At 39.5% G+C, this 24994-nt stretch overlaps 1 protein-coding gene across 1 annotated transcript; it reads right to left on the bottom strand.

The window, feature by feature from the left end:
• Positions 1-432: 432 nt before the first annotated feature.
• LOC148513913 (olfactory receptor 5G9-like) lies at positions 433-1371 on the bottom strand. The gene has a single exon (XM_088481330.1). The coding sequence runs from the start codon at positions 1369-1371 to the stop codon at positions 433-435; it is 939 nt and encodes a 312-aa protein (XP_088337456.1).
• Between the last annotated feature and the right edge of the window lie 23623 nt (positions 1372-24994).

The following is a 24994-nucleotide window of genomic DNA, read 5'->3' as shown; positions in this document are numbered from 1 at the left end:
GGTGCACCCAAAGCACATATATGACAGTAATCATCATCAACAAGTACATTTGCATGAGGACAAAGAAAAAGGTACTGTAGCCCTTATAAAATAATGTATTGAAAGAGTTAAATCAGGAGTGAATGGTTTGCTATAAGCCACCTGTGGTTTGCTGTATATTTTATGTATATTGCATATTTTACAACTGCTACATACTACGTGTGATTTTGCATAAATTGCAGATTAATAAATACTGAACATTGCTCTTCAGAACTGCATCCAAATGTCAATGGATTTTAAAGAACATAACTTATGCACTTTGATACATCTTGCCTGAAATCTCTTATCTTGCAATGGTTAAGTTTAAATATGTCTATTTTTCATGCAATAAAATGTTATTACATACCAAATAAAATAGAGAACCCAAAGCCTAAACCAACTTTAACCCTAACTCTATCTGCATCTGGAAGATTTATTTGCTGCTTCCATGATGGTCTTTTTCACCTCTTGGTTTCTCAGGCTGTAAATAAGTGGATTCAGCATTGGTGTTATAACTGTGTAGAATACAGAGACCACCTTATCCCATTTCCCGAAGCCACTGGCAGGAGGACGCAGATAAATGAAGAAAACCGTCCCGAATAAGATAGAGACTGAAGTTAGATGTGAAGAGCAGGTACTGAACACTTTCTGTCGGCTCTTAGAAGATTTAATTCGGAAAATTGCCGAAACAATAAGAGCATAAGAGACTAGGATTGTCACCAAAGAGCCTATGCCACAAGAACATATGATAAATACAGTTATAATGTCACAGGAGACATTATCAGAGCAGGACAATCTGAGAATTGGAGCGACATCACAATAGAAGTGGTCTATAAGGTTTGAGTTGCAAAATTGGAGACTGAATATGCAGCTGGTCTGCGTTAATGCCTGCAAGAACCCAACAGAGAATGAAAGGACAACCAGAGACACACATTTCTTCTTAGTCATTATTGAGACATAGTGGAGAGGGTGACAGATAGCAACATAACGGTCATACGACATGTTCGATAGAAGAAAAGCTTCAGTAGCAGCCATAGCAGCAAAGCAGAAAAACTGAATTGTGCAACCACCAAATGAGATGGCCTTCCTCATGGAGATAAGGTCGGAAAGCATTTTTGGTGTTATAACTGAGGAGTAGATAAGGTCCACCAGAGAGAGGTAGCTCAGGAAGAAGTACATTGGATTGTGGAGTTTGGAGCTGATATGGACAACAGCCATCATACCGATGTTTCCCAAAACAGACACTATGTAAACATGTAAGAAGAATATGAAGAGGAACGGGGCAAGTTCACCATTGTCAGTGAGTCCAGAAAACACAAACACTCTCACTTGGGTCATGTTTGTGATGTCCATTAATTCTCTGTCTAGTGGTGCATAAATATTGATCACTTGTAACAGAACAGAAGTGGTCTAGAAGGATTGAACTGGAGACTGCATATAAAACTGGGTGGCACAGATGACTGCAGGAAACCTACACATAAAGACATATATTAATAAATATATACAAAATAACCACTACAGGAGATGACCTTCTGCATGGAGAGGTCAGACAGCATTTCGGGAGTTATAACTGAGGAGTAAGGAAAGTCCTTGTAGAAGGAATAACCAGGAAGAAGTACAATTGAGTGTGAAGGTGTAATGCAGGGGTGGCCAAAGAGTCAATGGCACTCTACCAGTTGACCATGGACACTCGACCGATAGATCGATGTGACGTCAAGCAGCAACCAATAACAGTCAGGCTGATTCTTATTGGTTTGCTACACTGAAGCTGTGGATGTCCCTGTCAGCTAGCAAGCTTATTGGTGGGGCTATCTGCTTGACTCGTGTGTAACTGCTTTGTAATTTCTCCTGCATTCTGGGCTTGCTTTGCACATGGCACTCCACGCCAGCCTTGTAACGCCATCCTGTTGATGCTGGACATTTAAATGTATCTGGTGAGCTATCCTCTTTATTCATCCCCTTTCCTATTAATAACAACAACAACTTTTCTTAAAAGGTATCTATTTGTACCCTTTCCTCCTATTGTTTTGGCCTTATGCCGCCCCCCCAATTCCTTTCTTTCAATATCTGATTTGCTATTCTATCATTTCTCTCTCTCTCTCTCTCTCTCTCTCTGTCTCTCTTCATTATTCTCCAGTTACAATAGTGGCAAGGCATCTGAAGCAAGTTGCTGACTTTATCAATACCCCTTGGATTAGTCACGATCTTTGCTATATCTTCCCAGTTACAATGAGCATGATATCTAAGTTGTTTTTCTCAGAAATCTGTTGTCTTAAAAGAACATATGTTCTTTATAATATATATCATAATTAACTGATTAACCAACAATTTTAATTGTACTACAGTACTGGCAGCTATATTGTTTTTGTTTTGCGCTTCAAAGGGTTATTCCAGTAATAAGATCTTCGTTCTTTCCTATATGAGGTTTGACGGGCCAACAATGTTGGGGAGATCTGATGACATTCTTGCTGACTTTTTAATTACTTTAAAATTGATAAGTTTTGTTAGTTTACATTGGTTGACAGCCCTAAAAAGCATACCTCCCAACCGTCCCAATTTTGGCAGAACAGTCCCCACGCCCCTTACCCCTTATCACAAGACCAAGTCCCCTTTTTTGGGCACACAAAATGTCCCTAGTTGGTACACCACAAAATATGTTCAGCCTTTAGAGTAGATCACCAAGTCCAAAAGACTGGCCTCCCCATGTCTAATAGATAACAGCTATCAGGCCAATGTTTCCCACTATAGTCAAAATGTCTTTCGGTGACTTGTGTGTTATTTACAATATTTATTGTTTTTGCATTGGCAGTGACTGAATAAATATTGTTCACAAATCTGATGCAAGGTACAATTTAATAGTTTAATAGTAAAATTAAGCACAAAAAGAAAAGCTTTAACAAGACATCGCAGATAGGGTCATGGAAATCATTACATTGTGTGTCTACAGTCCAACAAAGCTAAATATAATTTAAATATGTAACAAACCATGGTGATTCAGATCCATATTGTTTATGGATTATATAGAATTTTTATTCAGACCTGGGAATAAATTTACATAAAATGGTTAAATAAGTTTTCCTCCTTTAGACAACTTTATTGCTTTGTACATTTTACATTGGGAATACATCACTTTATCTGCCCATTGGATTGTTTTTGACCCATAAAATGCCTTTTATTTATATCCTTACTTTGTTTTCCTTGAAATACACAATGGATAATACTACAGTATCTGACTGAGAGAACAGTTCAATGATGTGTCCAAGGCCAGTGAAAAAGTTTTCCTGTGAAAACCATAAGGAAAGCAAAAATATAATATTTCATTTTTAGAAAAAGTTGCAGGATATCTATAAACAATTTCATTAAATTCCTTTGAAAAAGTGAATGATAATAATTCAGCTTGGAGAACAAGACAATTACAGAGAGTATATTGTAAAATTCAACTTACAGTTCACCAAATTAAAACACATTTCTGATTGGTTGATAGGGGTTACAGCAATTTTTTTGAGCTAATCATCATAAATGTTATCTAATTATTATTATTATTATTATTATTATTATTATTATTATTATTATTATTATTATTACCATTATTATTATTATTATTATTATTATTATTATTATTATTAATAATAATAATCATAATAATCATAATCATAATTTAAATAATATTTCAGTCATCATTTCATTGGTGATGCTTGTTAAATATAATGATTATGAACATGATTCCTGATCTAAGATATAGATCTCTTACCTACTGTATCTTGTATATGATTGTCTGGAATTCAGAATTCATCTGATTAATTTTCTCTATAAGTGTAAAGCACTTGTTTTATATTAATCCCAGGGACTCAGGGGTATACTGTTTTCTCTCCCAAAGTGTATATGACTTTATACATTGTAAATTCAAAACAAACAATTTAGTGACCAATTTAATGTAATTGGTCTATTGACACCATTCTGCAATTAACAAGAAATGTACACTCTCTCATAATATAACAATGCATCTTTGAAAACAGTACCTACAGTATGTTATGGGTAATGTAGCAAATTTGCAGTAATGTCATTGGTCTGCAGTATTTAAATGGCAACCATAACCTTATATTATACAAGATAATCTCTGATGCTGGCTTTAGTGTATATTAAATGATGCCCAATGAACAACCAGCTTCTTTACTCACTTTACATGAGCTGTGCAAACAAGAAAAGGAGAAATGTCGACTACAATAGTATAGATGTTGATTAAATGTATTTTATTTTAAATGACACAGTATATGAGATATAAATATGTCTTTGAACTCAGGGCCTGATTCAGAACCGGACGCTCCGAACGAGCGCCCCCTCTGAATCAGGGCATTTTTTTTTAATTGTGCGGCCTCCTGGACGCTCGCATAGCTGTGGGTTACCAACCACAGCTTAAGCGAGCGTCCATGATGATGGTCGCGATGGTCAAGACCATCGCAGCCATCGGGCTTGTGACGAGACCCTTGCAGTAGGGTCTCGTGGCTGCAAGCCCTGGAGTGCTGTTGGCTCTAACAGAGCCAAAAGCACTCCCACTGACATCACTAGTGATGTCAGTGGGGCTGGCCCCAGATGGGCAGCCAGACACCCGGCACGCCCACCAAAGGGGGCGTGCTGTCACTCACCATCGACAGCATGCCCCATTTGGTGCGAGACCCGGAGCGACAGATTGCCCGTCGCTATCCGGGTCTCGCACATGGGCACCATGGAGCAGCCTCCATCGTGCGCATGTGCACTTGCCCAACATCGACCTGCTTGCGAGCGCTCAGCGCTCACGAGCGGGTCTGAATAAGGCCCTCATTCAGAGGCAGTCGCAAGAAGCGATCGCTCTCTCTGAATGAGGGCAGCCGCTTGTATTTTGAAGTGTGGCCTCCTGGTCGCTAGCTAAGCTGTGGGTTACCACCCACAGCTTTAGCAACTGACCAGGTTGATGGTCACGATGGTCAAGACCATCGCGACCATCGGGGCTTGCGCCGAGACCCTAAGGTTGGGTCTCGGCAACCGCAAGCCCCAGGGAGCTTCCTGCTCTAATCGAGCAAGAAGCTCCCCACTGACATCACTACTGATGTCAGTGTGGCCACCCACAAAACGGCATGCGTTCCATCAGGAATGCCTCCATTTGTGTAGCCACCCCCCCGACCCACCTGCAAAACGGGGCGAGCTGTCGATCACCATTGACAGCCGCCCCTTTTGTAGTGAGCTCCGGAGCGAGAGAATTTCTCTTTGCTCCGGGGTTTGCGCACGCACAGTGCGGCCGCTGCACGTGCGCAGGGCCTTAACATCGACCCGGTTGCGAGTGCTCAGTGCTTGCGACCGAGTCTGAATGAGACCCTCAGTTCCTATAACAGACAATTAATAATTTAATAAAACAAAATAAAATAAATTTAACTAATAAATACAAACACTTAAAAAAGTGAATCAGTTGAAACAAAATAATAAAACCTAAAATAATAAAAATAGAATGAGTCTCACTTATTTGGAATCTGACAACATGTTTCAAGGCTCAACCGCTTCCTCACTCTTTACCATGGAAAGAATATTCAAGACTTAATTTAGCAGGAGGGTGATGAAGTGGTCAGCATGACAATCTAACAGCACTGAGGTCTTGAGTTAAATTTCCAACCAAGGCACTATCTGTGTTGAGTTTTTATTTGTGTGGGCTTCAACCGGGTGCTCCAGTTTTCTCTCAAACCAAAAACAGATTAATGAGCCTCTGACAAAAATTCACCCACTGGGACAGTGACTGATGTCAATCACTGAAATATTTTGCTAAAAGCTGCAGAATATGTGTGCCCTATATGAATAGCTGTTAATACATTAATTATAATAAAACATTTCAAAACAACCCAATGTTAAAGGCAGGTTTATGTGTAAACATTGTTCCTACGAATACCTAAATTGTAGTATGTTATATATACAGCCTTATTCAGGTAGCCAGTATAACATGGGCGGCACAGATGGTGTAATGGTTAGCATTACATGCCTCACAGCATTGAGGTCGTGGGTTCAATTCACACTGTGGCCCTACCTGTGTGGAGTTTGTATATTCTCTCTGTGCATGCATGGGTTTCCCTCGGGTGCTCTGGTTTCCTCCCACACTCCAAAAATATACTGGTAGGTTGATTGGCTCCAACCAAAAATTAACCCTAGTGTGTATGTCTGTGTGCATGTGGTAGGGAACATAGATTGTAAGCTCCACTAGGGCAGGGACTGATGTGAACTAGGGGTGTGCACCGGCCACTTTTCGTGTTTTGTGTTTTGGTTTTGGATCTGGATCTTTCTTCATGTTTTGGATCTGGATCGGTTTTGCCAAAACCACCCTTCCTTGTTTTGGGTTCTGGGTTTTGTGTTTTGGATCTGTATTTTTTTTTTAAAAAGCATAAAAACAGCTAACATCACAGAATTTGTGGATTTTTCAGCTCCTATGCTATTATTAACCTCAATAACCATAATTTCCACTCATTTCCAGTCTATTCTGAACACCTCACACCGGACAATAGTGATTTTATGTCCAAAAGGTTGCACCGAGGTAGCTGGATGACTATGCTAAGCGACACGAGTGGTAGGCACAAACACGTGGCCCATCTAGGAGTGACACTGCAGTGGCAGACAGGATGGCAGTTTGAAAAACTAGGCCCCAAACAGTACATAATGCAAAGAAAAAAAAGAGGTGCAAGATGGAATTGTCCTTGGGCCCTCCCACCCACCCTTATGTTGTATAAATAGGACATGCATACTTAACAAACCAATCATTTCAGCGCCAGGGTCTGCCACATGACTGTGGCTGAAATGATTGGTTCATTTGGGCCCCCACAAAACAAGCTGGCAATTAATCTGTCCCTGCACAAACTGGCTCTACGGAGGCAAGATGTCGTCCTCATCCTCCTCATCCACCGATTCCTTGGATAAAACAGGAAAAAGGGATTTAGGTGTCCCTGGACTGCTTACGGTCTTAGCCAAAGTTTCTGAACTTGACAGTAACATTTTATGAAAGCGCTGCAGGTGCAGTATAAGGGAGGATGTTCCTAGGTGGTTAACGTCCCTACCCCTACTTATTTCACCTTTACATATGGTACATAAGGCAAGACAGTTGTTGTATGGATTTTGATAGAAATATTGCCAGGCCAAAGAGGTGGAATGTTTGGTCTTCTGCCCAGGCATGACCGTGAAGGGCTTTTTCATCCCACGGACAACAACTGTCTCCCCCGGAGCCTGATTTAAACAAACCACATCACCATCAGAATCCTCCATCGCCATCTTCCTCCTCAGCGCCAGCTACACCAGTATCCTCATCCTGTTGTACTTCAACAGTGACATCTTCAATTTGCATATCAGCAAGTGGACTGTGGGTGCTCCTTTCAGCACCTGTAGAGGGCGTGCAAATGGTGGAAAGAGCCATCTCTTCCCATCCAGTGCCAGGAAGGTCAGGCATCACAACCGCCACCACACTTGGACTCTCCTTGGGGATTTGTGATGTCTTCTTAGAACGCACAGTTCTTCGCTGTGCTTTTGCCAGCTTAACTCGTTTGATTTTTTTAGAGGGAGGAGGGCTTCCATCGTCATGTGAAGCTGAACCACTAGTCATGAACATAGGGAAAGACCTTAGACGTTCCTTGCCACTCCGTGTCGTAAATGGCATATTGGCAAGTTTACGTTTCTCTTCAGATGATTTAAATGTTTTTTTCAAGGTCATTTTCCTGAACTTTGTCACATTTGGGATTGTATGTGCACTCTACTATGACATTGGGCATCGGCCTTGGCAGATGACGTTGATGGCATGTTATCGTCTATGTCATGACTAGTGGCAGCAGCTTCAGCACTAGGAGGAAGTGGTTCTTGATCTTTCCCTATTTTATTTTTATCGGAGAAATTTTGGTCCTCCATTTATGTTATATTGATATATACGTGCGGCTAAGGCGCACACAAACACAGAAAATAATTTTTTATTTTTGTTGGAGACTAGTGCACTTTGTGGGTTACACCACCCTTTAAGAAATGAGCCAGCCAGCCTTTTACTTATGGGACACAGGCGCACGCTTGGCGCTGCTCCTTTGTTGATGCACGTGCAGCTACTGGCCACACAATTCACAAACACAGAAAATATTTTTTTGTTTTGTTTGGAGTGCCCTTTGGGGATTACAGAACCCTTTAGCAGTCAATCCAGCTGGCCCTTTATTTATGGGACACAGGCACACGCTTGGCACTACTTTGTTGATGCACGTGCGGCTACTGCGCACACAATTCACAAACACAAAAAAAAATATTTATTTATTTTGTTTGGAGTGCCCTTTGGGGGTCACAACACCCTTTAGCGGTCAATCCAGCTGGCACTTTATTTATGGGACACAGGCGCACGCTTGGCTCTACTTTGTTGATGCACGTGTGGTTACTGCGCACACAATTCACAAACAGAAAAAATATTTTTTTTTATTTTGTTTGGAGTGCCCTTTGGGGGTTACAGCACCCTTTAGCGGTCAATCCAGCCGGCCATTTATTTATGGGACACAGGCGCACACTTGGCACTACTTTGTTGATGCACGTGCGGCTACTGCGCACACAATTCACAAACACAAAAAAAATTTTTTTTTATTTTGTTTAGAGTGCCCTTTGGGGGTTACAGCACCCTTTAGCGGGTAATCCAGCCGACCCTTTATTTATGGGACACAGGCGCAAGCTTGGCACTACTTTTTTGATGCACGTGCGGCTACTGCGCACACAATTCACAAACACAAAAAAATATTTTTTTTTATTTTGTTTGGAGTGCCCTTTGGGGATTACAGCACCCTTTAGTGGTCAATCCAGCCGGCCTTTTACTTATGGGACACAGGCGCACGCTTGGCGCTGCACCTTTGTTGATGCACGTGCAGCCACAGTGCACACAATTCACAAACACAGAAATTTATTTTTTTTAGCACTTTGGGGCAGCACCCCTGATGGACAGAGCACCCCTGATGGACAGAGCACCCCCTGGACAACACTACAGCACCCCTTTAGGACTGGGACACTGCACAAGACTTTGGAGTGGACACAGCCCCTGTGGACAACTGACTGCACAACACAGTGCAGCCAGCCCCTATGGACTTTGAAGTAGTGGACACAGCCCCTATGGACAACAGCAGCACAGCACAGCACAGCACAACACTACACTGCACTACACTACACTACACAGCCCAACCAGCCCTAACTCCCACCCTCCCTCTTCACTGTCCACAGCCGAGTGAGAAAATGGCGCCGACGCAGGTACCTTATATAGGATCCAAAATCCGTGAGACCCGGAAGGCGGGATGATGACGTTTTGCCTCGATTTCAGATCCGAGTCAGGCGGGAAAAGTTGAGCCTGACTCGGATCAGCCTCAGGTCCGGGGGGCTCGGGGGGTTCGGATTTCAGAAATCCGAACCCGCTCACCCCTAGTTTATATAGTAATCATTTTGTGTGTCTGTGAGTCCTTTTATTATGTCATACTTAATACCCATTAAAGGTTAAGTTTTATAGAGGTGAGGTATTGCTCATTTGTGTGCTCTCGTTATAGAGTCTATTTGTGGATGTCTAGACCTTCCACAATTCTTTATTCTTTCCTATGATATTTCACTCTGAGAAGCACCTCCACAACTGAAAATACACATTGACAGGTATAATGCTCTAGATAGTGGTTGTAGCAACACACCTACACCTATTATTATTTATTGATCGATCTATACAATAGGTAATATTCAAACCTGTGCGGTGATTCTCCATTCTGTCCATTCCCCCCCTTTTTTTCTTATACAATCCCATAAAAAAGTAGTTTTATATATATTATATACTATATCATATCATTTGTATAAAACTGTTGTTACCATATGTTTATCGATGTCCATTAGTGGCACAAATGCTATAGATAGATGTTTTAGATGGTATTCAAAAGGTGGATTCATAAGAAAAACAAAAATAGAGTCCAGTACCTATCCAAAAAAAAGAGAGACACAATATTTGAGTAAATAGTTAATATATAAGCATACAATACAGACTAACAATTTTGATGGATATCATTGTGCATATAGATATGTATATTGTATTAGGATCAAACTGCTAGATATAACAATCTAGTGTATATGCTTCCCTAGCTCACTAGGGATCTAGCGTCACCAAGAAGGATGGACAACAAGACTGAGACCCAAGCGCACTAATCGTCCAATGGACATCAATTACATCTGTTGACACAAGGGACGTGATATGAGTTGTCAAAGCTGGATAATTGGCTGAGACAAGATCATCTTAAAATTAGATTGAAACGGCGCCATCTTGCGAATGGGCGCAAGACACGATCTTGAAAATGAGATCTGCAAGACACCATTTTGCGAAAGGCTGCTCTGCGCCATTTTAGCTAAACTCACACATTGTTATGTAAGATGGGATGTGTCATATATTGTACCCCTGATGGTGTATTTTTAGATATCCCAGAGAGAGTTGTACATGAGGTGAGGGATATGTTGGACACTCCCCAAAGGATAATGTATCACTCTACCAGTTTAAATGAAAATCCATCCCAGGTAGATCAAATGTTGTCCCAAATTCCAGATTCACTTTAGATCAAGGATGAACAGGACACTGGATTAATGGCAAACGTAAACCCCGTAATGGTAAATTTAAAAGGTGGTAGGCAAGCTCCAAAAATTCCCCAGTACCCACTGTACCAGGAGGTAGAATTAGGGGTTTATCCAATAATTGAGAGATTATTACAACAGGGAATTTTAGTTCATACAGCTAGTGTAGCCAACAGTCCCATCTTTCAAGTAAAGAAGAGTGGTGGGAGGGGTTATAGGTTGGTACAAGACCTTAGAGGTGTTAATAAGGTAGTAGAGAGCCAATTTCCTGAAGTGCCAAATCCAGCTGTCATTCTCATGCAGATCCCACCAAATGCAACCCCTTTCACTGTCATTGACCTCTGTTCTGCTTTCTTCTCTGTGCCTCTCCATCCTGACTGTCAGTACCTATTCGCTTTCACATACAGGGGTGTACAATACACATAGACATGATTGCCCCAAGGTTTCATAGACAGCCCCAGTATCTTCTCCCAGGCATTGCACGACTGTTTACAATCTTTTCAACTTGCCAATGGGTTGTTCTAATTCAATATGTGGACGATTTATTGCTATGTTCTGATTCGTTATGTCATGTTTGAATGATACTAAACTTTTGTTGCTTCATCTCTTGCATACAGGACACAAGGTGGCTAAGGACAAACTATAGCCATGCCAATCCAGAATAAAATATTTGGGACACTGCCTAACCCAGGGGTTAAGACATCTCACAAATGATAGAATCCAGGCCATACAGAACATGACACTGCCGCAGAATCAACAGCAAATTCGTACCTTCTTGGGAATGTGTGGATACTGTAGAATGTGGATCCCAGGTTTTTCTATTTTGGCCTTGCCATTACAGGACTTTGTCTCTTCCTCAAAGCCCGATCGTGTTATACACACAGAGGAATCAGTGCAGGCTTTCCTTACTCTTAAGGATAGTCTGACAAAAGCACCTGCATTGGGAATACCTGATTATGAAAAACCTTTTGATTTGTATTGTACGGAAGCTGATGGTTGTGCTGCAGGTGTCCTCACACAAAAACATGGTGATGCCAGTACGCCCGTAGCATACTACAGTGCCCAATTGGACACTGTGGCAAGATCACTCCAAACGTGTTTAAGAAGTGTGGCAGCAACTGCTCTATTGGTGAGTAAAAGTGAGGACGTAGTATTGGGCCATGATATGATTGTCTATACTCCCCACACTGTATCTGCTCTGCTGAACTCTGCCCAAACCAGACATGTTTCTTCAGCTAGGTTTACCAAATGGGAACTAGCTCTAATAGCACCTGCAAACATAACTGTTAAATGAAGCAATACACTGAATCCAGCAACGTATTTACCATATGTACAATATGATGTACAAAGGGTGGAAGGAGATGAGTTGCTGGCGGGGAGTGAGTTCAGCGGACATAATGATACTCACGATTGTATGGAATATCTGAACCAGACCTTTACTGCAAGACCTGACATACGTGACACACCTTTAGAGAATGTGGATGTGACATTTTACATGGACAGGAGTTGTCATAGACAAACAAACACAGGTGAATTATGTACACCTGGGCTGAGTGAGGTTATGCTGTTGTAAATGACACAGACTTCATAGAAGCTGAACCCCTTGGTCCTCCTCACTCAGCCCAGGTGGCAGAGTTAGTAGCACAAAAAGAGCGTGTGAACTGGCAGCAGGCAAATCTGCTAACATTTACACTGACTCTAGGTATGCGTTCGGAGTGGTACACGATTTCGGAGCTCTATGGTGTCTGACAAATTTTGTGACAGCAGCAGGCACATAAGTTGCACATTCCAGACATATAAAACAATTACTAAACGCAATCCAACTGCCCAAAACGGTGGCAGTAATTATGTGTAAAGCCCATACATGTGTGGATGATCCGGTATCACTGGGCAACAACAGAGCTGATGAAGCTAGAAAATGGGCAGCAGGGTTAAAAATGAACATACCAATGGAACAAATTATGTCCTTCCAAACAATTGATATGCTGAAATTAATTGAGATGCAAAATTTGTGTTCAATCCAGGAAAAGTCAGTCTGGAAGTCCAAGGGATGTGGGAAGAGTCCTTCAGGCTCTGGAGGGAAGGTAAGCCAGCAACCCCCAAGGCATATTACCCCAGCCTGGCTAAGGCAGCACACGGTCTGACTCATCTGGGAAAGCAAGGTATGTGCAAATTGGTGAGAGCATACTGTGTGCACTGGGTTTTTCTTCACAATCAGAAAAGAGAGCAATTTCCTGTCTGACCTGCTTGAGGAAGAACATAGGGAAAGCGATCCCTGCCGAACCATTCCACATTCCACCGACTGATTGACCTTTCCAGGTGATACAAATTGATTTCATCCAATTACCACCCTGCAGGAATCTGAAGTATGTGTTAGTGTGCACTGATGTGTTTTCCAATTGGGTTGAGGCCTACCCAGCGGCCACTAATACTGCTGCATTTACTGCCAAGAAAATTGTACAGGAGTTTGTATGCAGATACGGTATCCCTAAGATTATTGAGAGTGACAGGGGTACTCATTTCACAGGTGATGTTTTTCAAAATATGTGTAAACTGATGGGTATTAATAGTCTACTTCACACCCCTTACCGACCGCAGGCCAGCGCCAAGGAAGAGAGGATGAAAGGGACAATTAAAAATAAGTTAAGTAAAATCATGGCAGAGTCTGGACTAGGATGGCCAGAAGCATTACCGTTGGTCCTACATAGTATAAGGACCACTCCTAGACCCCCTCTAAATCTGTCCCCCTTTGAAACACTGTTTGGTAGACAACCTCATTTGATTATAAGTCCACAGGAAGACTTGAAGGGTAACAATGGGGTAACTGTAAGGTATCTTATATCAATGAGTAAACAGTTAAAACAGCAACAGCAGAAACTGAAATTGTTGTCCCATGATATGCCTGAAACTAACTGTCATGATGTTGAACCTGGAGAATATGTTATGATCAGAAATTTCTTGCATTCAGGTTGTTTGACTGATCAGTGGGAAGGTCCGTACCAGGTGTTGCTGATGACTACCACATCTTTGAAGGTGGCTGAGAGAGATACCTGGGTCCATTCCACTCACTGCAAAAGGGTCAATCAACCGGTGGAGAAACAAGGTGGAGACAAGGCTGATAACGTGGACCTGTCGATCATGAGCTTGTTCCAGGAGGATTAAAAGGTTGTAGTGAGATACCTGAACTAAAACAAATTTGCAGGCCTTTGTTGTAGCAATGGACTGGCCTGCCATGTTCATTTTCATATTCTCTTACAGAGTTTTCACCATTCTGGTTGGTTCAGGAATTTCCGGTTTCTGTGACGGGGGACCAATAGAGGAGATGGGAGCTGATGGCAGTGCTGATGGAGTGGAGTCAGGAGGAGGAGTGCTATACCAATCAGGGGAGTGTCTGACCAATCATAGTACTGTAATTGTTAATAGAGCTGCTATTCCGGATACTCAGGGACGGTGTGGAGGTTTATCATCTGAAGATTCCTGTATTTGTGAGCTTTGTGGGTCCCTAGTTGATGAGAACTGTATCCAATGGTGCCAGCCTAAATATAACCCGTACTGGGGTGGGTATCCTTTAGAGAATTATCATAGCATGGTAGGCAAAGTATTAATCCAGACTGATTGTTGGGTGTGCTCACACGTGCCACAGGGTCAGCATAATGTAGGGCTGGTGCCATTTCAACAGAATTTTAATGGAGATTTTAGAATTGCAAAAAGGGAAAACATTGGATGGAAAATTCGTCTCATCCAAACCACCTCATTTCAAACTCTACCAATTCCAAGTAGATAGATCACTTTTGTGTTTAAACATAACCAACCCCAATAAACCAGGGAATTGGGAAGTGATGGGGAATAATCAGGCAATGACCTTCTCACTGAGAGCTGATAATGAGTCTATGAATCATGATCTGTTATGCTCAATTAGATCTAATGGGAGAAACTTTAGGTATCATTATACATTAAGTTCCACCAAAGAAATTATTGGTAAGGTACCGGATGGATATTGTGCTAAGATAATACAACCAGAAACTTGCATGTACCAGATGGAAGAACCTGAGATAGGATTATTTGCAAGGGAAATGTGTTTAATGATAATGATGCATACTATTCCTTATTTTCTCCCCGATAATGTATATTTTACATGTGGAAGAAAAGCATATAAGTGGCTCTCCCCAAGTTCCGAAAGTTTGTGTTACCTGGGAAGAGTAGTCCCGAGGTTATGACCCTCACACATGTTGAAATGCTTGGTATACATAAAAACACACCATCACCATATCTTCACACGCAGTATGAATACAGAGGCAAAAGAAATATGATACCTGGTGATATGCATAAAGCCACTCAGTTAATTAGTGAGACAACTGGCTTTCAAGTTTTAGTAGCACTGGATCCCACCAGGATAGCTCGGGGTACATTAAATTTTAGATATATTCAGGATCTTGATAAATTGATAGATAATATCACAGAGATGTATGATGACACCTTCAGGTATACAGGTAGGGAATTGCAAGCATACAAGAAAGAACTGGTGCAACACAGGCTAGTGTTAAATTATTTATCCGCTGTCACTGAAGGGTACTGCGTAACTTTGGCCACCCAATTTGGAGTGAAGTGTTGCACTTATGTCACCAATGATACCAGCGACCCCAAGGAGGTGATAGACCAGAAGATGGATGAAATTCTGCAGCTAAAATGTGAATTTCGACAGAACCATAATGCTTCAGTGGCTGAAGTAGTGGAGAAGGTAGAGGAATGGGTTTCATGGTTGAACCCCATGAAATGGTTCTCAGGCCTGGGGAAATGGGTCCAGCAAATGATCGCAAGCATAGGTAAACTCCTGATCCTTATACTGGTAGTCATCATAGTAATTGGCATATGTGTCCAGTGTGTTCCTACTGTGTTGAAGTGCGGAAAATGTAAAGATAAGGTAAAATGAAAGAACGTTATTCTGATGGTGGTCAGTAATGACAATATGAATAATGAGGTAAATATAGAACTGCATTACAACCCTGAACTAGGAAATAGCATCATATAATGTATTATATTTAGACGTGCACAAAAGGTATTATTAAAATTTTATTTTAAAACTCCTCAAATAATGTAAGTCCCTATTCCCCCTCATGACTGCCTTTATAGGATTTATGCATCCCCACATCATTCGCATGATCTTCCAAGATCCGCATGAGTGTATAATGGTATTTTTATGTCCCCTCCCAGAGACACATTATTGATGGATTAAAAACCCCCTTGTGCCATCCCATAATAACATTAAATAATACATTTAAATGTAAGCCTAAATTAATATTTTTAAAACCGGAGTGTGATAGCATGTTGTTCGCTATCAAAGGGTGGACTGTCAAAGCTGGATAATTGGCTGAGACAAGATCAGCTTAAAATTAGATCAAAACAACGCTATCTTACGAATGGCCGCAAGACACCATCTTGAAAATGAGATCTGCAAGACGCCATTTTGCGAATGGCCGCTCAGCGCCATTTTAGCTAAACTCACACTAAAGTACATATGGTGATGCTATTATTAGCATCATGCGATCATATATTTTACCATACCCCATACACACATTAATACACACAGTTGCGCTGTTAACATGTCGCACATTGGCGAATGCATAATATCCTGCATGTAAATGCTGTTTATTAGCTTCATGTGTACGCATCTGCCCCAAGTTAACTAGCATCTTTTCCCAAACCACTAATACTAACACATTGCACACTCACATAAAAGGTTCCATAGCTTCAAAGTGTAAGATTCAAGTTTTATTCATTTATTACTAATGCTGTGAAATAAAGGCTATTTGGTATCTAAGGTTTAATATAAGTAAACCATGTTTGGTGTTATACTGATCTGCACTTTCTCAACAGCTTTCTGGTGTGAAGATCGCAACATGCATTCTCAACTTATGGACCGTAAAGAGTTAAAACACTAAAATGTACTTTGTAAAATTAACAGCTTAGATCTGCATGAGGTGGGAAAATGGAGACAAAAGGCTGTTGGAGGCTGGTCTGTGTCCATTTGAATCAACCTGTTTAATGTCCTGTAACAGAAGCACCGTGATGGAGAACAAATGGGATCGCAACAAACCTCTCTATTGTGTTGTCTATTTTTGTAAGGGTATATATATGTGTGTTCTGACCCCAAACTGGAGTCTTCATGCTGATGCTGTTGATGGAGGTTTCTTGTTGATGCCGGTAACTGGTCCCAGAGCGCGTGCATATGTATAACTGTACCTTAGGTCCGTATAATTTCTTTGCGCTAAATTGTATTTAGATCACAGCATGTAACTATCTGTACTTTGCTTGAATAATAACCTTTGTGCGTTGGATACACATTTTCTCAAAGTCTGAAGGCATTTATTTACTGTATGACTGCGTATGCAATTAGCGTCAATTTTAGAAGGTATAGGCTGGTTTCAGAAGGTAAAGGCAGGAGCGTATAGAGGTTTAAATTCAGTATCCTTAGTGTGGAGACTAAAAACATAAGGAATAATAACCTAAGCCAAAGGAGAAACCTATATAGAACAAGAGAGAGGGGGGAGAGATGTCTATTAGATGCTCTTAGAGTTCTAGCATGGAACAATATAGTGTCCAAAAGATAAATGAATGTTATTACAGAACTTCATTCAGATCTAAGGTTTCATTGAGACCATCAGGGAAGAGGCAGTTGAATTCATGTATCCAAAATACTTCTCTTTTGCATAGCTACTTATAGCGATCTCCCCCTCTACTTGTTAGTTTGACATGTTCAATTCCTGTGATCGTCAGACTTTCAGGGTGCCCATTGTGACACTGGGAGAAGTGTCGGGATACACTGTGTGTCATGATTCTATTGTTGATATTCCTTTTGTGTTTCCCAAATCTTACTTGAGTTTTCTCGTAGTTCTACTGATATATGTTAAATTGTAACCACAATGCAATAGGTAAATTACATATTGTGTGTTGCAGTTAATGAATTCCTTTAATTTATAGACTTTTTTTGAAAAGCATCGATCTATTTCTTTTGTTTTATTCATGGTGTGTGGACACATGACACACTATGTAGCTCCTTACTTACAGAATCCCAAATGATAAGTGGGAAGCCAAGAATTGGTCATTTGTTTTTTTATTGTATTCAGGGGTTTTAGGTAGCTAGGGGCCAACAGGATCTTCAAATTTTCATTCTTTTTGAAGATTGCCCGATTTAAATGGTAAGAATCAAAATATATAAAATATTTAAAACAAATGCCATAAATAAATACTATAGAGTTGAAATGTAATGGTAATGAAAAACAAAATCTTTTAATAATAAATAGTAGGAAACATATTTGTTACATAGAAAAATGTAACACAATATCACATTAATCAGCAGTGTGTCTTTTTAAACACAATGATTAGTGCGCTTGGGTCTCAGTCTCATTGCCCATTCTTCATGGCAACGCTAGGTCCCTAGCGAGCTAGGGAAGCATGTACACGAGATTGTTACATCTAGCAGTTTGATCCTAATACAACATACATACCTATATGCACAATGATATCCATCAAAATTGTTACTCTGTATTGTATGCTTATATATTAACTATTTACACAAATATATATATATATGAATTAAACATTATATTATTCTATATACATATACATATTTTTTATATATATATTCTTGTTTATTTGCTTTTATGGTTACCCTATTTCTAAAAAATTTAATCTTTTCTGCTATAAACAGATTATAATAGGTGTATCTATATATATAACATACCATGCATCAGCAGTTTTTTTTATAAAAATGTGCCACTGTTTATTCTGCACCTTGCACATTCCTTGATTAGTTTCCAAATGTAATAGTTGTTCTTTGGATATTAAGAAAATTATCAACAAAAATTATGAAATCTTGAAACATGATAATATTTTAAGGAAGATCATCCCAAAGAAACCTCTGATCATTTATAAAAAGAACAGATCACTCAAAACCCTTTTAGCCCCCAGTCTTCTAAGATCTGTACCGGAATGTGGCTCCTCTAGCACAAACTGGTTAAACAAAAGACCGAGTGGCTTCTTTAAATGTGGTAAAACTAGATGTACCACATGTCAATTTGTTCTAAACAAAACGAAATTTGTTCAATGTGCTAATGATTCTAAACCTTATGAAATTGAGTCTTTTATAAACTGTGACTCCAAATATGTCATTTATATGTTGAAATGTGACTGTAATCTAACTTACGTTGGACGTACGACTAGGTCTCTTAAACTGCGCTTTATGGAACACTGTCAGAACATCCTAAATAAGTTCCAAAAGCACAGTATATCGAGACACTTCTGTGAAGTCCATGGGGCAGACCCTAAATGTCTGAAGCTTATTGGACTGGAGACGGTGCCCCCAAATATACGTGGTGGGACGAGATTTCAGAAACTATGTAAACTTGAAGTCATGTGGATGTTTAAATTGGGTTCCTTATACCCAGAAGGATTAAACGAAAATCTGGAACTTAATTCCATTATATAAATAGATTCCTACCCTTAACTTCCTTTCTTTTCAACTACTATATTTTTCATATCTTATCATTATTATTATTCTTCATATTTCTGCTTTATTTTATTTTTTTTCACAATTACCTCTAGCCTTTATATCTTTATATTTACATATATTCATCATACTTATATCTTATTATTATTATTTTTATATTAATTTTTATGTTAGCAATGTGCTGTTTTCTAAATATTATAATATTTTATTTTATTAACTTATCTTATACTAATTTTCTTTGTTTATTCATTTGTAATAGATTTTTGGTCATTTAATTATATACATATTTTCATATAATATCGGTTTGTTCAGACAATAGATTGCCTTCTATTCTAAATGTTTAGTATTCCCATTGCTGTGAATCCATATGTGATGTCATGTGACATCATTCACATTGTCTGTATTAGCTAAACTACAACAGCTGCAACAATTAACTCAATGGGAAGCACTATATATATGGATTTCTTTTGAGAGAGAGGCATTAACCTCTGACGAAGCTGTGGGCGGAGCCACGGGGAAACGCGTCAGATACTGCCGCTCTCTTGTCTCATCAGCACGGATCTAACTGTTTGATCCCATCACCTACAGCGGCACTCTTCCAAGGCTGTCCTTGCACCTACAGCGGCTCTCTTCCAAGGCTGTCCTTGCACCTACAGCGGCACTCTTCCAAGGCTGCCCTTGCTCATTCTGCCAACTTGCCTTCCACCCCTTTCACGTCAGTCGGACGCCCGGCCGGAGTCGGACGTTCAGCAGGAACCCGGAGACTAGCACGCTGAGCTGTTTGACCACTTCCACATCTGATGTGAGCCTCGGATGCTCAGCTGGAGCCCAACATATTACGGCATACCATCTCATTGCTTCACCGCTACACACCACACAGGAGTGTGAGCATCAACTGCTGTTGGAGCTTGCAGCCATCTGTGGATCACTTTTCATTGGACACATAAGGAATATCAAAGTTGTCCCATTCAATACATTCCTCTTTCCTGTGGGACTCCTCTTCAAGGGTGAGCTATATATAGGTCATTACCAGACCCTTTATTGAATCTGTCAGCATATGATTTATTGTTGCACAGCTGTTGTTGGAATTTGAGATTTATTACATCAAGCCAAATAGGAGAGCCATTGGAACAGTTGCACACTGGACTTTATTATATGATTACCGCTCTTCAGATTAATATTAACTATTGTGTTATCACTACATGTGTGATCATATGTTGAATCAAGCTGATATCTTTTAAGGATTATTTCCAGTTTTTTAATGTGTAATTTTTATTTAAAATAATTGAACTCTTGATTATTGTTTATCATTTATTTGTATTGTTATTTCAAGTGCTGTGACACCCTATTTGTATCTTTTTCTATGTTGAGAATATTAGGAGATTTGACACTTCTCCCAACAGCTGCTATCCAAGTAACCAATTTGATTTTCTTAGCGCCTCCTGAGAATTCTTTTCTTGTATTTTATATTGGAAGGTAGTACCTTAGTCACAATAGTGTCTAATCGCAGCTTGTCAGCTGGAGGTATATAGTATAGAATATGGATGGGTGCACACTCCTCCTACCTCATATCGTTGTTGTGCATAATGTCCAGGTGAAAATCACCCAAAGTGTGGTGAAATGGTATGTGAGCCTCCCGATCTCTTGCTTCTTCTCCGGTCCTCCTCTACCGCTTGTGCTGTTGGTCGGCAGATGGAATGTAATGGCTGCTGTGTAGAAGCCCTCCAGTGGTCAGCGTGCACGCTGAACTCCGTTGGGTGTGCAGGAATGGGAATCAGTGGAGCATGTAGAAGGTGGGTGTGTGCCAACGCGTTTCACCCACTAGTACCTGTACGGGCTTTGTCAGGGCTGTAGTGTTTGATGACTAGTATAGTGTCCTTTTATTCTCATGCTTGATTGCTTCCTCATTAATTAATCAGACAGGTGCAGTAGTATTCTAGTCTCTGCTGTGTTTATTCAGCCTTTCATGGAAAGTGTACCTTTTGACATGTCTTACCAAAATAATATATATATATATATATATATATATGTATACATATATATATATATATATATATATATACCATATAAAAAAAAAATATATATATATATATATAATGCTGTATATAAATAAATAAAACAAATCCAAATATGTAGAGAATATAATGTTAACTTAAATTGATATAAAATAGTATAAATACATTAAGATGGATGAATACACGTGAATAAAATTGTAAAAGCATCGAGGACATCTGTATATTATAAGAAATATAATTTTTTTATAAAAATATAAAAAAATAAAAAATGTACATAAAAATATAATTAATGATTCACAGAAGATTGTAAGTTGAACATGGAAACAGGGGTATGTTTGTCGATATAAGTGCAGAGCATATGTACATAGGACACTTATGTGCTTATGATGTCAGTGCTCTGATGTATTTTTCCCTGGGTGTACATGTGAAAATTGAACATGAGAATATGTTGCATTATATTTGTAGTATTTTGACCATATATCTACATAAATCAGTATTAATTAAAAAATTCCAGTAGTAGTGTCCCATACTCTCTAAATCCTTTGTTGAGGAAGATTAGAGGATTTTCATGATGTTTTAATCTTGATAATTGGTTGTTATTAGTAGGTCTTCAGTTCAGTAGCCTCTGAATGATGTTACGACTTGAATTCTGGATAGTATGATGTTATACATCTTAATTCGTTATTTTTATGCCCCATATTGTCTAGGATACGTACTGTTGATTTGTGTTTTAATAAATACTGATTTATGTAGATATATGGTCAAAATACTACAAATATAATGCAACATATTCGCATGTTCAATTTTCACATGTACACCCAGGGAAAAATACATCAGTGCACTGACATCATAAGCACATAAGTGTCCTAGGTACATATGCTCTGCACTTATATCGACAAACATACCCCTGTTTCCATGTTCAACTTACAATCTTCTGTGAATCATTAATTATATTTTTATGTACATTTTTTATTTTTTTATATTTTTATAAAAAAATTATATTTTTTATAATATACAGATGTCCTCAATGCTTTTATAATTTTATTCACGTGTATTCATCCATCTTGATGTATTTATACTATTTTATATCAATTTAAGTTAACATTATATCCTCTACATATTTGGATTTGTTTTATTTATTTATATAAAGCATTATACATATATTTTTTATATGGTATATATATATATATATTAATGTGGTAAGACATGTCAAAAGGTACACTTTCCATTAAGGCTGAATAAACACAGCAAAGACTAGAATACTGCTGCACCTGTCTGATTAATTAATGAGGAAGCAATCAAGCATGAGAATAAAAGGACACTATACTAGTCATCAAACACTACAGCCCTGATGAAGCCCGCACAGTTACTAGCGGGTGAAAAGCATTGGCCACGCCCACCTTCTACACGCTCCACTGATTCCGGTTCCAGCACACCCAATGGAGTTCAGCGTGCACGCTGACCACTGGAGGGCTTCTACATAGCGGCCATTACATTCCATCTGCCAACCAACAGCACAAGCGCTAGAGGAGGACCGGAGAAGAAGCAAGAGATCGGGAGGCTCACATACCATTTCACCACACTTTGGGTGATTCTCACCTGGACATTATGCACAACAACGATATGAGGTAGTGGGGGCGTGCACCCATCCATATTCTATACTATATACCTCCAGCTGACGAGCTGCAATTAGACACTATTGTGACTAAGGTACTACCTACCAATATACATTTACATCAGATTGGAATCATTGAACCCCCTTTTTCCTCCTTTTTACTTTTCACATGGTCGCAATTTTGGTCAAACGATGTGACCATACTCAAATGCTACTATATTTTAATTGTAATTTTGTTTTGATTTGCTTCGTTTAGTTTGTGTAACATTGTCATTACATATATATACAATTTACTGTAAATTATATATCTTGATAATCTTTGTCTGAACAACTTTTTTGAACTATTTGAATCCATTTTAACCTACTAAATCATTATTATATTTTTATTGCATTGTGGTTGGTTTTAACTCGTCAGTTTTCATGTGTTGCGCTAACAAATAGACACTAATTCTTTATTACATATCTATACACTGGTGACTAAGGGAAAAATCACCTGTGTCTATAGCTGCAACATTACCCTTACCTAACCTCCATTACCATCCTAGTCCTCAGTAGTGCACTGCAACACCCACTACACCCACTGCTACTATACCAACCTCAACACCGCTCATTGCTCCATTGGTTCATCAGCAGCTCTGCCTTCCCTCATATTATTTGTGATCACCACAGCCAGTCACATTTGTGGCTAATTTACTTAGCACTGCATGGTACAGCCGCCCGCCACGGAGATACAGTCAGGACTAGCTCCAGCTCCACTACTCTCATTATACAGGACGTCCCGGCTTGGCAGCCGCTAAGATGGTGCCCTCAGAGTGCACTCCTGAGCAGGACACTTCCCTGGCAAGAGACAGTACAGAGACGTATTCCATCGATTCTCAGAACACTGCTATGCTTTCAGCATCCATGCGGCTCTCCATACTAGCAAAATAGTTTGACAACTAAACAGTGAGTCTTTTTCTCGACGGCTTTACCATATACTTACTGGTTTAAATTAGCCACTATTTGCCAATACACAGATGTTTAATTTGCCATCCAATCTCCTTTCTATAATGCAGGAGCTGAGAGTTGGAATACAATTTATTTTTCTGAAATGGAGCAGTTAGTCTTCCCCAGTAAATGTAGGAATTCTCATACAGTACAAGGAGTATTTGGATGGCCAGGACTCAAACTATAATGGTGCATACACACGATCAGATTTTTCCTTCAGATATGAACGATAACGATTTAAAAATCGTTCAGTCGTTCATATCTGAAGGAAAATCGTTCATATCTGACATGCCTGAACGATGGACGATCAACGATGCGCGTTCCCGATGGTCAGATAACGATTTCTGACATCTGATGGGTTTGCAGTCAGACTTGGACGATTCCATTCATTTTAATGCAGTCAAAAATCGTTCAATCGTTCAAATCGTTCAGATCGTTTAATCGTTCAATCGTTCATCTGACAAATCTGACAAGTCTGACAAATCTGACCGTGTGTACGCTCCATAAGATGTGAATTACATCCACAATTTTATTCAGCTCTATTGAAGCTGTTATATTCATATAGACGTGTACTTGGAAGGTTCTTAATGTCCAAATAATGACAATGACCTATAAACTCCAAATGCTCATTTGCTTATTTCAGACCTATATAAGCTCAAAACTGATGGGATTGCTAAAGGAATACAATGCGTTTCATGGGGCACCTGGACTCTCCCTTAGGCAGTGCTATCCATTTGCCTAAGAAAGCAGCCAGCTACCATGAAATGTGTTGCAGAAATACAGTGATACCATTTTATTTATTCCACCATTTTATGGTTTATTTGTCATGTTTATCTATATCATGCCAATATTTCTGATACTGTGATTCAAAAATTTTTTTTAATCTCTCAATTAATTGTATTACATGTAATTGGTTTCAAATTATTTCCATGTCAATAATAGTGAGGACAGTTGTAGACCTTTAAATCTGTCTCTCCATGACATTATGGATAGGTATCTTTGAAAGTGTACTTTATTTCAAATAAATCATTTATTTTTAACATAAATAATTGTTGGATATTAGCTGTTTATATGTAACTCACCCTACTGGTGAGGAAAGGGTTTGGTTCCCCCACACATTCATCCGAAGACTGTTTATTTGTCAATGTTGAACAGTCCTCAATTATATAGCTCATCCAATTGCTGAGGAAGAGATATGTTCCACCATACGTATACAGTACTGTACGTGTCTCACACACAATTTCCCTGACT

The sequence above is a fragment of the Taudactylus pleione genome, unplaced genomic scaffold (assembly GCF_031769625.1).
Source record: "Taudactylus pleione unplaced genomic scaffold, aTauple2 ptg000268l, whole genome shotgun sequence".
Lineage (NCBI taxonomy): Eukaryota > Metazoa > Chordata > Amphibia > Anura > Myobatrachidae > Taudactylus > Taudactylus pleione.
The sequence above is the reverse complement of the archived record's forward strand: the minus strand, read 5'-3'. Positions and strand labels throughout refer to the sequence as shown.